The 14702-nt window shown below is 39.4% G+C and overlaps 1 protein-coding gene across 4 annotated transcripts in view; it reads right to left on the reverse strand.

Annotated features, from left to right (window-relative positions):
• The window catches only part of ATG7 (autophagy related 7), a 237436-nt gene that overhangs the window by 89839 nt on the left and 132895 nt on the right, over positions 1 to 14702 (reverse strand). For all 4 annotated transcript variants that reach the window (XM_079122505.1, XM_079122503.1, XM_079122504.1 and 1 more), the window contains one exon: positions 13319 to 13441. In XM_079122505.1, coding sequence (XP_078978631.1) covers positions 13319 to 13441 — 123 coding nt within the window. The remainder of the gene's footprint in view (positions 1 to 13318; positions 13442 to 14702) is intronic.

The raw sequence follows: 14702 nt of genomic DNA on the forward strand, positions 1-14702 counted from the left end.
AAGCTTCTTTTAGGTTGCTACTGTCTGGACATTACACTGGTGCAAAACCTCAGGCAGGAGAGAGAGACTCCTTGTATTTGACAGACAAACATCCAGGGACAGGGAACACTGGGAGGGCTCCATTCATCCTGGAAGTGTCCCCAATTTACTGATTGCTCTGTTGCCTCAAGAAATTCATAGCACCTTCGGGCAGGGGAGCAACAGTGTGGTGTTTATTGAAATCTACATCTGGTAGCAATTTGTTCAACAGCAACCAGCCTCTCCTCCTTCCTTCTCTTCAGCCAAATAATCCACAGGGGCCCATAACACCCCACAACTGTTCATTTGTGTGAGGCCTGTATTGTATCGTTTATGTTCCTAATTACAGATCTGGGCTTGTCAACAAGTTTCGGCATGGCAAGTAATTTTCTTTTCTTTTTTTTTTTGGACTGCTGAGCAGACTAAAGGTACATGTCCTGAAGTGAAGATGCTGTTAATTACCATGGCCCTCTGGGTCAAAAGATGAAGCTGCATGCTGGTCTCAGGCTCACCATCCTGAGATCACACTTGGTCAGAAGCACTTGCCTTAGCCACCCCAAAACCTGTGGTCTCATGATGGCATGCAGGAGTTTGCAAAGACAAAAGGCTGAATATGTACCTAGAAGGAATCTTCTGGGTGCTGTGGAGGAAGGAAGATGTGCTGTGACCTATTCCTAGAGAAAATTCTGAGGGGTGGTGTTGTAGGATGCTGTGCAGATAGTTTGTTAAGAGACTTGGTGAATAAATAATTCTTTCCTGGTGTCTGTGGTTCAATAAGATGGGGGTAAATGCAGAAAGCAGCATAAATCAAACCTGTGGGCAAATGTGGGGACTGGAATTTCACAACTGGCACTAAACTCCTTATTCTGAATTGCTCTCAGGAAAGAAGTATTTAGTGGGGACACAAACAGACATGAGAGAACTAAGAGTAAAATGGACTTATAAGGGACCAGCACCCACCCACCCACATCCACCCCTCCTCTGGGGCCCTGTTCCCTTGTCATTCCAACCACATGATTCTGAAGGAGATTCCAGTCATGCACCCTGCCCTAGCGCAAGCTGGCCAATCAGTGCAAGCCCTTCTCCAACTACTGTAAGTGGTCCAGAGAATGCAGGTGACCCAAGCTTGGTCAATCACAGTCCTTATCTGGGATTTTTTTTTTTTTTTTTTTTTTTAGAGCCACTGAAAGATGCTCTTAAGTGAAAAATGAGATTTTTAGAACTGCCTGGAACTATGTTTATTGCTACATGGAAAAAGAAAATCTCTTGGCAGTGAGAAAGAATAAAGTTGAAAAAGAGTACAGGGATGACAAAGTTGGTCTTGTCATGAAATCCCCCTGTCCAGAATCCTAGAGGCCAGAAATCTACGGCCTAGTTCCATGAAGCAATAAATTATTATTTTATGCAAAACTAAGTGGAGTTTTGAGTTTTGTTATTTGTAACCAGGGTCTAGATTGCTACAAAAAGCTTTTTACTAAAGATTATTGCTATGATGATTAATTAAACAGATGCAAGTAAGCATGCTCTAAAAAAAATCCAAGGTGCCAATGATTACATGCAATATAGTTATTAGAGGCAGACGGCCCTAGAAAGCACTGAAGCTGGGTGTGGTGGCTCACACCTGCAATCCCAGCAACTCAGGAGGCCAAGGCAGGAGAATCTCAAGTTCAAGGCCAGACTCAGCAAGTTAGCAATGCCCTCAGTAACTTAGTGAGACCGTATCTCAAAATAAACAATAAGAAGGGCCGAGGATGTAGCTTGTAGCTCAGTGATAAAGCACCATTCCATTCAATCTCTAGTACAAAAAAAAAAAAAAAAGAAAGAAAAAAAAAGAAAAAGAAAAGGAAAGAAAAAAAGGAAAACATCACTGACCTGTTGGGAATCTTAGAAACTTTCTATTATGAAGACATGTAGAGGTGCAAGGAATTCTGTGACGCCTCTCACAGTGCCCCTCACTGGCCCACAAAACCACCAGCCCACAGTCCAGCTCTGGTGGGCAATGTCTTAGTCAGCTGCTCCTGGAACACACCTGGTTCACCTTGGTTGTTCCCTGGTTCCAAGACTGAACAGTCCCCCAACCAACCGTATTCAGACGTTAGGCCCTGGCAATGCGATGGAATCTTATAGGAGGAAGTTACAGGTCAGAGATTCACAAACTCAGCCTTGTCAAGCTTGTGCTCTGTCCAGATACGGTGACCTGATGTGCATTTTTGTCTTTTTAAGGCTCATGTGTGACGTCTTAACATTATCCTCAGATGGATATGTTGTCATGGAAGGCAGTAATTTAAGAAAACCCTGTTAGTGCTGAAAGTAAAGCAGCTACAAAGAAGTATTTTGGGTGCCGACACCAAGTTTCCTCTATAGACTCAAGGAATTTCCTTTTTTTTTTTTATATTTCATTTAAAAAATACATTTTAGTTTTACAGAGAAATAGTTCTCTGGCATAGGTAATCTGTACCTGGGACCCTGTACCCCAAAACTTAACACCCCAAAAACTTAAGTTGAGCAACACTTATCTTACTTCTGTTAACTTTGAAATAAATATTTCATGTTTTTAGAGTTCTCCTGAGAAAAGTAATAGGTAAATAACTAGTGACAATATTATTATTAATGGCATAATTAATACTATTAATGACAATGATATAATTATATAATTCCTTGTAGATTTTTATTTTCAAACTATTTTAATCAACCTGTTCAATTTCATTGAAATAGTCTCAGAACTGAAAACTTGGGTTAATTCAGGGTGTGCACAGGAATCAAAACCATGAAATCCAGGCATTAAAGACTTATTCTATCATTATCACAGAAAGTTAGGTTGGGAAGGATTTGGTGATTTCTAATTAGACTGAGTCAGGCTTTCTGGTGCAGGTGTGGTCTAAATATCGATGTTTTTAAAAAAGGCTTCCAGACCTTTCTGATGGGAAGCCAGGACAGAGAAACACTGCTCTAAAGCCAGTCAATACTTTTGTTTAGTGAAGAAGGACATAGAGGCCAGAGGTGTGGGACTCTGACCAAGTCACACAGCTCATTTGGGATTGGGACACAGACTGCGGGGCTCCATCATATTTTGCGAGTGACAAACTAGGTCATTCTGTTGTGCTTTCTTTTAACAGGATCTACAGAAGTAGAACATACAAAAACTTTTAGAGATGAAGTAGAGAAACAAACCATCAGGGAAGAGGAATCTACGTAAACAATAAGTCTAAGAAGTTTAACCTCACTGATGATCAGGAAAATGCAGATCAAAAGCCTAATGAGATAATGTTATATACTCAACAGGTCGGCAAGAACCTAAACACGATGGTAGCAAGATCTTGGCAAGGATACAGAGCCACTGAAACTCCCATATACTACTGTAATCATTTCAATTGGTAAAAATACTCCAGAAGACAGTTCACAATGATCTAAACAAGTCGAAGACCAACAATTCTCATTCCAGGTAAATAAACAGCACAGCTCAGTAGCCATTGGACAACAATGTCCAGTGAATTTATCAATTCACTTCTCTGATTCTTAACACCTGCAGTCATCAAAAGGTGGGTACAGAGATGCCAAGTTTACTGATAAAAAAATCACACTAGTTATTTTACCTCTTGGCACTTTGAGTCAGGGAACTCAGATGCTCTCCTTCCATGGGACATTCTGGAATCCCTTCTCTAGTTCTCCTCTCCTACACTTGGAGTTCCAAACTCCAAGGACCACCTCCAAACCCGGCTCTCTCCTGGAGCCCTCTCCTCACCTGACTCCCTGAGATCCTGCAGAAGTGCCTGCACCACAAGTAGGACTCCGCATATGCCCAGCCTGCAGTTTCTGTTACTTTTCCATCTTACCTCCCCTCTACACTTGCCAGGCTTCTGAAGGGCTGGCTTCTAAATCTTTGGTTCCCATAGTGTCATGAACACAGCAAAAGGTTGGCTGATAGAAGCTGTGATAAAATATCAACAATATTTTAAAAAACATACACACCTTAGGAGATTTCATATCGCCTCCCACCCTGATTCCCCACAGCTAACTGAGAAGAAAGATGGATCAAAACTAAGATCTTAGAACCACAGGTCAATTTAATTTTACAGTCTCAAAATATGGAACCCCCCCAAATTCAACACATAGCAGCTGTTAGGCTTGCAAGAGAGAAGGGTCAGCTGTAAAAATACAGCCTCTAGAAGAACACTCACAGGGCAAATTGTAGGAACACCTCCAGGGGATCCCTCCACCATCAATGCACAGCCAGGAAGCTGGCTCAGTTGTGCCCTGGGCCAGAGACTCTCTGCCTGTCCCCAAATTCCCTTAGTTTTCACTTTCTCACTCATAGATTCCATCTTGAAAAACTCCCCCAACCCAGAAAAATGCATCAATTGATCTCACTGTCTTAATAATTCAAAGGCACACGTAACTGTCCATCAGAGCTTCTGACTCAGTCAAGGAAATCAATGTTCCTTTTCACCTCTGAATCAACAGAAATGGATGTAAAACAAAACAAAGCAGTCTCAATGGTCAATGTAATCTTCTCGTCTCTTCAAAGTTTTGTTTCTATTTGGCTTTTCCAAATACTGAAAATAGCCTTCACAGATCTATTCCTATCTTCTCAAAAACATGAGGCACTGGGTTTGAATGAGCAAGAGGCAGTGCTCAGGAATGGCTGGCTCCTAGGGCTGTCCTGATCAGACCAGCATGCCCTGGTGGTCCCTGGAGAGAACTGCTGGAGCAGCAGGACCTCTGCTGAAGGATACCTCCAGGATCTTGGCTCCACCTTCAGAGGGGAGGGACAGGGTATCAAGGGAGTTGAAAAGATACACTTGAGTTTATCTATAGCAGGTGGTTAAACATCATAAAAATATTTTAAGTACAAAGTTCCCAATTAAAGGAAAAAAGCAAATGGCTAAAAATTCTGTGAATTACGGAGAAAATCTAGACATGTACGGGATTTTATGTGGTATTATGGAATCAGTTCCTTGTTCTATGATAATGGTATACACATTCTTAGCAGATTCATGATACAAAGGGGTAAGGTGTCACCACATACAAAATGGACTTTCCAATAAAGAGAAAACATGTAGGAGAATGAGTGAGTGAGCAGAGAGTAACAATGAGATAAACCAAGTGTGGTGAAATGTTAATTGTTGAATCCAGGTAGAAAAGCAAAGAAAATTCCGGGGTAAAAGGGAAATTTAAAAAATTGAGAACCAGGGGTGGGGTTGTAGCTTGCCTAGCAGGCATGAGGTACTGGGCTGGATCCTCAGCACTACTGACATACGTATGTAAATACATACATACATACATACATACATAAATGGTATTGTGCCCATTTAAAACTGGAAAAAAAATTTTAAAAAAAATTGAGACCCAAGTTGGGAGCTGCATCTTTGAAACACTTGCAGAAACTTAACAAAAGTAGGCCACAAAATGCTCCCTTCTTCCCTAACCCCTCTCTCTTCTTGTTGTTGTAACTGACGTCTTGATTCTGCCTCCTCCCAGAAAACACCCAAAACTTGCATTTAGCCAGTGGGCCCCTTCCATGCTGTTGCTGATGTAAGCGGAGACCAGTGCTTTGAAGGTTGAAGTACAACAAAAATGGAAGAGATTGTCATGATCTACGCAAAATCCATTCCTACAAGCTGCGAGCGCATGTTCTTCCACAGTGAGTCAGACAGAAAATGAACACTGCAAGCAGACAGAGCCAGAAAGAGGAGACAGGAAGTGCCCAACTACACGCGTAAGGGCTGTATGGTTGCTTGCTTTTAAAACATCTTTACTGAGTCACAATCCACATACCAAATTAATTCATCCATTGAAAGTGTATGATTCAATGGTTTTAATGTGTTCACAGTTGTGCAACCAACACCACTGTCTAAAATTAGAACATTTCATGGCCTCTATGAGGAACCCTTACCAAGCAGTCACTCCTCATTTTGTCCCCAAGTCCCTATAACCAACCACATTCTACTTTTTGACTTTACAGATTTTAAAATTCTAGGCATTTCATATAAATGAAATTATTGAATATATGGCCTGTCATAATTGGCTTTTTTCACATAATGTAATGCTTTCAAGATGCATCCATACTAGGGCAAGTATCAGTAATTTTTTTTTTTAACTTTTTATTGCCAATGATATTCTACTACTATTCCAGTGTAATGTCCACCTTTTTTTATTCATGTATCAGTTGATGGGTATCTGGGTTGTTTCTAATTTCCTACTCCTATGAATAATAGTGTTATAAGCATTTGTGTATAATTTTTTAATTTAAATTGAATTTAACTAATACATAAAACCTAAGAATTGGGGCTGGGGTTGTAGCTCAGTGGTAGAGAGCTTGCCTGCCATGTGTGAGGCACTGGGTTCAGTTCTCAGCATCACATAAAAATAAATAAAACATAAGAATTGTACATATTAATGGGGTAACGTGATATTTTGATACATGCCTTGTGTAAAGTTCAAATGAGGTTAAACATATATATGTCCTTGAACACTTTTTTATCACTGCTTTAGGATGAAAACATTCAAAATTCTTTCTTCCAGCTTCTTGAATTGTATGAGTCTTTGTGTGCACAAGTTTTTGCTTCTCTTGGCTATATACCTAGGAGTGGCATTCTTGGGCCATCTGGTAATTATGTGTTTAACTTTTTTTTCAAAAACCTGCTAAACAGTTTCTAAAGTGGCTGAAGTATTTTACACTCCCACCAGTAGTATAATGAGAGTTCCAATTTCTCTCCAACTTTGTGGACACTTGTTATTGTCTTTTATTTTAGTCATCTTAATGGGTGTAAAGTGGCATCTTTTAGTATTGTGTTTTGTTTTTTTATACTGGGGATTAAACCCAGGGAAAAGTCACATCCCCAGTCCTTGTCATTTTGAGACAGTGTCTCACTAAGCTGCTGAGGCTGGCCTCAAACTTATGATTCTCCTGCCTTAGCCTCCTGAGTTGCTGGATCATAGGTACGCACCACTGGTTTCTCAGTGGTTTTGATTTGCCTTTCCCTGAAGGATAATGATGCTGAGCACCATCTCATGTAATTACTGAACATCCAAATATTTTCTTTGGAGAAATGCGTATTTAAATTATATTATTTAAGCGATATGTCTTTTTTAGCACCAAATTATAAGAATTCCTTATATACTCTGAATATCAGTCCCTTAATAGATATGACTTATATAAAGCTATTTTCTCCCATTCCGTGACTTAGTTTTTCATTTTCTTCCTAAGTATCTTGTGCACAAAAGACTTAAATTTTGATATGGTCCAATTTATCTTTTTTTTCCTTTTGTTAGGTGCTTTCTTGGTTTAATGGCTCATGGTAATTTGGAGGAATAGAAATTATTAATTCTATTCTGCAAGTGAGTAAAATGAGGTCAATCACTCAAAAATGAGGTTAATCACTCAAAATCTCACCCAAGGGCTACTGCTCAGGGTCCTGCCTAGCACAGCCTACACCATACAAGAGCTGGGATACGAACTCAGACTTCCTGATCAGGCCACAGCTCAGGCTGCTCACATGCACCCTGAGGATTATCATACTGTATAGTTGTTTGTTAAAGAAATTCCTTAGATAGTAAATGTTTAGCATTCTAAGGATGCTGCCAATACTTAAAATCAGGGAGCTCCGAAACTCCAGAAGTTGTGCTGAAGGGTAAGGAGTGGCTTGTTTTATGAATATATTTAACTATGGCTAGGGTCAACCTGACTTTATGAAGAAGTCAAAAGTCCTGGGCACAAAGTCTGAAATATGAGCCAAGTTATTAGGCTGGACTATATCGTTCTAGATTTATATAGACCTCTATATACCAATTAATACAAAGTTATGAGAAATGTTCTGTTAAGGCCCAAAGTAGACTGAAATCTCAAAAGACTGTTTTCAAAAATGTTTCCAACAATGGCAGTCAGATAAAATAGATACCAGAAAACATTTATTTATGAGATGCATTAACAGGTAGTAACTTTGATGTATTTTAAAGCATCTTGATTGAAAAATTGAACCATCTTTTTCTTTCTTTGTTATACCTGGTATATTCAACCTAAGAATATACCAGGTTCAACCTTCTTGTTTGAAGTGGGGAAACAGATGTACAACCATGTGATTTTATTCATCCAAGGTCACTCATGAGAACACTAGCAGAACCAGGACTAAAATTCATGGAGGACTCAATTCCTGTGTTCTATTTCTTAATCTCTGCTTTGCTTTCAGCATTTATGATTTCCCCCTTCTCTCTCCCATAGGCCTCCAAGTATTATGCCAGCCAAGACTTGTTTTGAGGGGTGGGGAGCTCTTCCCAGACTTCACTGTCTATTCTCCAACTGAATCCTTCCCTAATACCAACTTATCTAAACATCTCAAATCCCTGTAGATAACTCTGACAGCAAGAGGGACACATTTTATAAAGGGAGTTCTGAATGAGATACTGCCAAGCTTTAGTTCAAAAACCAGGCTCTAGTTTCCAACCTAAGAAATAAATGGCTTTCTGCCTGCTGTTTCTGCCTCTCCTCCCTTCACTTAGGAGCAAGGGCCAAGGCTGTGTCTTGAGGGATTGCTTCATAAGAAAAAATCAAGGCAGGGTGGAGTCCCAGGATGGGCCAGCACAGGTTGGAAGAGAGTTGCAGAGGACTCTGGGAAAAGAGAACTGGACTCGTGAACAGGCGAGGTCAGCTCCCAGAGCGCTCCCTCTCCATTGGAAACAGGTCTGAGTGCTGACACGGGGTTTCCCACAGTTCTACTGGCCTCCAAAGGCATATTTGTCATCGGAGGTTCTTGATGAAGCTGTACATAAATATCTGACTGTTATTAAATACAAAACAAAACAAAAAAAAAATTCCACAGGAACCAAATCAAAACCAGCTGTGAGGGGGAGAGGCCAAAAACTCAGTGTAAGTGCAAAAGGCCCAGCAGAAACACTTGTTAATTGTGTTATTTACTTTGCTGAATAGTAAACTGCTGTGCCAACGAAGTCCTATCACATGACTCTAATGTTTTTCATATGACTTTCTTGCTATGAGAGAAATGGACATTCTATTTTCTAGAATTCTCAATTTTGTAGGATGAGTCAGAATCTGAATTTTAGTTCATGATGAACCCATCGGTTCAGTTCTGTTCCTTTCTGTCAGCCTGAATATGATTTTACAGCCTATGTTACAGTTGCTGCTAAACTTTCTTTTTAAATGATTGCTTACTAATCCTTACATATGCAGAACAAAATTTTGGTTACAAAACCTGAACAAAAATGCAAATTAATGTTTGTCATAAATAAAACCCTGAAATCACAACTGCAGTACACAATATCAAATACTGATAAGATTGTCAAGGCGAGGAAATAAAATATAGCCTAAATTAATCCTGGAATCATGGAACTTGAAAACTTTCAACAATGAGGGTGAAGGATTTAAAAGAAATTGAGCTATGAGAATTTGAATTTGGGAATTTTAAATTCTCAAGGATATACCAATATGGCTCCTATTATTAACTCTCTAATAAATCAGTCTTTTCTCTAAAGCCAGATTAGGTTGGAAAATATTTTAGTATTTCTCACAGCACAATGGTGAACCCACAGATGGAACAAAGAAAATACGTGCAAACATCCACAGGGTGAGAAATAACCCTAGGAGGATAAGTCAGCACATTTTGTGAAACATGGCTAAGGCATTTACATGTTTGATTTAGACCTTCTTCAACCGACGCAGCAATTTTAAAAAAAATTGGCAAACTCCTGAACAGAGTTATGACTTGAACATCTTACTGTTTAACATTTTAAGGTCATTTTTTAGGCGCCAAATAAGATAAAGAGAGATGGAGAAAGAATAAGAAATCAGAGCCAATCTATAAAGACCCAAAACCATTCTCATTAAGGGCCTTGGAAATAAAGGTAAAGAATTATCTAATTTACCTGGCAACATTTTAAGAGGGTGGGGGATTGAGTGGAGCCCTTCCTCTACAGGGTCTTCTAATGCCTCATGAGTTATAATTTGGCAAGCAGATAGGTTACAAAGAATACAGATGCCTGTCTGAGGTCCCTTCATTATGAACTCTAGCACTGGCAAAGGCAAATGGCTCTGTGATGACTGCATTTAAATTTTTCAACATGTAACCTGAGATAACATTAATCTCATTTAAACCACACATATTTCTCATTTAAACTTATACAAAATTATACTCTAGTTTTACAGCCTCTCCTCTTTGTGCTAAACAGAAGATAATTTTCCTTTTTCTGGCAGATTTAATTTAACAGTCCTTAACTTCCCTCCAGGTTCCCACTTCACCCATCTACAATGCCGTCAGTTGTTCTTACTCACTCCATTACCTTAAAATCATCCCTACCTGAGATGATCTATGATACTACGTTTATATATGTATAACATATACATATATATTTATATGTATAACATGTATATATACATTTTTAATTTAAACAAGGTATACAATGATATTGTCACATATAACTATCTGGTTGAATCTTTTGCAATTCTAATGCTGGTGCTTATATAAATAAGCTGGAGCTTTTCTGTATGGAGGGTAGATTTCTGTAGTTTGTTTTTTGGTACTGGGAATTTAACCCAGGACATTTTACCACTAAGCCACATCCCTAGACCTTTTTACTTTTTATTTTGAGACAATCTCACTAAATTGCTGAGGGCCTCCCTAAGTTGCTGAGGTTGGCCTTAAACTTGCAAACCTCCTCTCTCAGTCACCCCAGTTGCTGGGATTACAGGTGTGCACCACCATGCCTAGCCAACTTCTGTACTTTCATCACTGAATATATGTAAAGGCACTGGAAATCAAGTACATAAATCAAAACACTACCTTTACATAGTTTTATTTTTTGATATACATTTACTTTGCTTACAAGCACACACACATTTTTCATAGTAATATAAAATGATATAGGTAGGACAATGATTTTTATTGCTATTAAGTCTTCCGGTAAGACTGTATTTTCTCTGTTAAGCCCATCTCTTAAAATAGTCCTATTTAGAGCTTTTAAAGAAAAATAATTTTTTTCTATTGCAGGGGGTTACAAACCCAAATACCTATAAGTGTCATCAACTGCACAGCAGCAAATAAATGGAAAATATTCTCAAGAATAGCTCTGGGCAAAAAACTAACAAGTGTGCCAGTCTCCAGGAAGGGAACTGGGGATTGAGATAGTTGTAGAATGAAGAGTTTTTTTTGTTTGTTTGTTTGTTTTTGTTTTTTTGGTAGTTGTGTGTGTACTTTGTTGGGAGTACAATGCCAGACTTAGTGCCTGCTAAGCAAGCACAATACCACTGAGCCACACCCCAGCCCTTCACAGAAGATGTTTTACATCTTCAGACTGTATCAAGTGCATTAGCGATCTATAAAATGTCATTCTCAGCTCTAGCTGAGCATCACTATGAAGGAATGTGGGACTATAGTTGCCAGATCTGATTTTTTCAAAGAAGTTGAAATGGGAAAATCCAGACTTTTATGTAAAACTCGTGATTTTCCAATGTTGGCTGTGTTCAGCATTTAACACACAGGGCAGGCCAAAAACACCAGTACTACAAGCCACATCTGGCTCATAGGCCAACTAGTTTATCATCTCTAAAATCTGATGTGTGGCTTATGATTTCAGACCAATAAATATAACTTAATGGTGGAATATTCAAAAAGAAAACTCAGGCTTATAGATGAAACCATGCCCCTCCTGACCCACCACCCATTAAGTCACCATTGCTCTCTTAAATTTCCCCTTCTTTTGTGAATTTCCAAAAAGGCTATCAACATTTGACCAATGAAAAAACAAAACACAACAGGTTCAATCAATGAATCTGACCATTATCCTTGTATGTGCTCTGTTTAGTAGAGTGAAAAGTGGGTCAATTTCAAGTTGCAATTTTTCCAGCCAACCGAAGAGAAATATATAAACTATTTCTAGTTGGGTGGCAAAACTCCCCCGGCCATCTCATCAAGTGATTGCATGTTCGCACGGATCTCTGTTACTTCTCCCACACCATCAGGCAGGATGGCACTGCTCAAAAGACAAAATAGTGGCCACAATCAACATGTTCTGAGCCTTGTTTGGGATCTCAATCACAGCCCTGGGAGAAAATGTCAGTCACTCAAAGTCCCACAAAGATGCCATTCATCTCCTGAAACTGAAGAGAAGAGATTCCCTAGGGTTCTAACCACTGACCATTAGTCGAAGAATGTGTCTGTTTAATGCCCACATGACACCAAAGCAAGTTAAAGAAGAATAAGTTTCCATTCTAAGTCTAACACTGTACATGTGCTGGCTCCATTCCCTGGAGTATCTGAAAATATCACCTTTATCCGCTTAAAGCTCTAAGGAGTTCCGCTCTGCTCTTTTCACATGGTTTCCTATACTCAGTGCCAGCTTCACTCCTCCAAACAGCAACCTTTTCACATTTGGCTGGTCCAGTATTGGGCCTGGCCATCTACTTACTGACCACTCAGGGTGTTCCCCAGAGGTGAGGATACACAACCTGTTGCGGGAAGTTTTCCAGCAAACAGGACTAATAGCAACTCAGCACCTGTACCACTCCTACAGACACAGGAAGTCAATGTTTTCCTTATGCAACTTGTAGAAATGCTGTGACAGGCCCCATTTCTCTTAACAGCATCTTCACCCAGGTGCTGAAGGGGGAAGATGCTGGTTTAGGAGATGTTGATCTCGCTTAGTCACCCATTTTGAGGAACTGTACATTTTTCCTAGTGACCCGAATAGCTCCATCACCATGTACAACACTCCGTTTTCTAAGAATACCAAACATATGCAAAAAAACAAAATGATAAGCTATTTTTTAAACTCAGTCTTGTGGGGAGGGTTGCAATGATCCAGGAAATAAAGAGCTGTAAAATATTCTAGGTGAGAAACAAATCATGACTCCCCCTGGTTGTGATAGGGGAAGCCATTTTATAGTAGCATTTAGTGCCTAAGATGACTGACCAAATTTTGACATACAAGCTACATGTATTGTTTCTAAAGACCATGGCAAAGCCCACCATCTTTGCTAACTTGCATTTTGATTCACGGACATTGGATGCTCTCCAATGGCCACACTCATGCACATCTTCAGTATGGATGAGAGGTACATACAAATCAATAACCTGTACTTTATCATTAATTTTGTGCATTAGGCAGCAAATGGACAGTGCACACACCATTGTCAGTCAATGCTGAAGATTCTCATAACTAGCAGACTCACTTAGTGATATGAGCTCTCAGAAAAAAGGTCAAATTAATTGCCTTCTACCTTTTTCCATAAAGACAAATATCAAATAGGTTTCAAATACCATTCCTCAGTATAGAAAGCTTGTTTCGTTCTTACCTCAGCAGCTTGGGTCTCTTGATGTAGCAATGTGAGACCAGTCAAGTCTTCTAAGAAGGAATGTGAAGAATTAAACACCTTCGCTAGGAAATTAAATCCCTCTCGTTCGTACTGATCAAGAACCTGTAAAAAATAATTGTATTTTTAGAAAGGGAGTTGCAGATTTTAAATGCCTATTAGAAGACTTTCATTTCTAACAAGCACTTTTTATGTTTGTATCTGAAATGTCCCCCTGAATCTTATGTATCAAAGGCTTGCTTAATACATGAGAGGTGGCAATGTCCAGAGGAGGGGCCCTCGGGATATGACTGGATCATGAGGGTTGTAACCTCATCAATGGATTAATCTATTGATGAATTAACAGCTTAATAGGTTATTGGGAGTTGGTGACAAGTTTAGGAGGTGGGGCCTCCTTGGAGGAAGTAGGTCACACAGGCCCTTGAAAGGTATATTTTGTTCGTATCCCCTTAATTTTTCTCCTTTCTGCTTCTGACTGCCATGAGAGAGGCTCTGTACCATGATGGTACACCTTACCATAGGCCCCCAAACAGCAGAACCAAGTGAATGACCTCTGACCCCATGAGTCAAAATAAAACTTTCCTCCTTTTTTGACAGTAGGGGATGGTGGTACTGAGCACTGAACCTAGGGGCACTATGCCACTGAGCTATAGCCTTAGTCCTTTTCATTTTTTATTGTGAGATAGGATCTTGATAGGTTGCTGAGGCTGTCCTCAAACTTGCAATCCTCTTGTCTTAGCCTCCTGAGCTGCTGGGAGCTTAGGCATGTGCCACTATGCCCAGCTGCTTTTCTTCCTTATAAATTGTTTTTCTCAAGTATTTTGGCACAGTGATGGAAAGCTGACTAACAAACTTATCAGAAGTGAAACCAAAAGGAAAATTTAGAAAAATCATCTCTAAAAGAGATAATGAGGCAACCCGGTGGGCAAAAAACTGGGTGGGCTTCGTATTTATCACTTTTGTCCTTCTTAGAATATCAATATCATTTTCCAGTTCAGATCCCAATTTTTCCCAAATGAAGTTTCATGTAAATTCACCAAAAACTCTAGAAGACTCGAGATTAGTGATTCTAAATTTCATTCGATAGAAAAGAAATACCAGATGGAGGAAGAGCCAAGAAAAAGAAATTTAAAGGATCACAGGAAAGGGAAGGACAAAATGATTTTGTCACAAATGTGACATACCAGCTAACCAAATGTATTTTTAAACCTACCCAAAATGCAAAAATGAAAAATACAGAAAATACCAAGTGCTGACAAAGATGCAAAACAGCAAGGACTCTCACAGAAGTGTAAAATGAAACAAATCACTTTAGAAGTTTAACACACTATAATCCAGCAATTCTACTCATACACTGAACAAAAAT

Source organism: Sciurus vulgaris (genome assembly GCF_902686455.1).
Source record: "Sciurus vulgaris genome assembly, chromosome: 19".
Classification (NCBI taxonomy): Eukaryota; Metazoa; Chordata; class Mammalia; order Rodentia; family Sciuridae; genus Sciurus; species Sciurus vulgaris.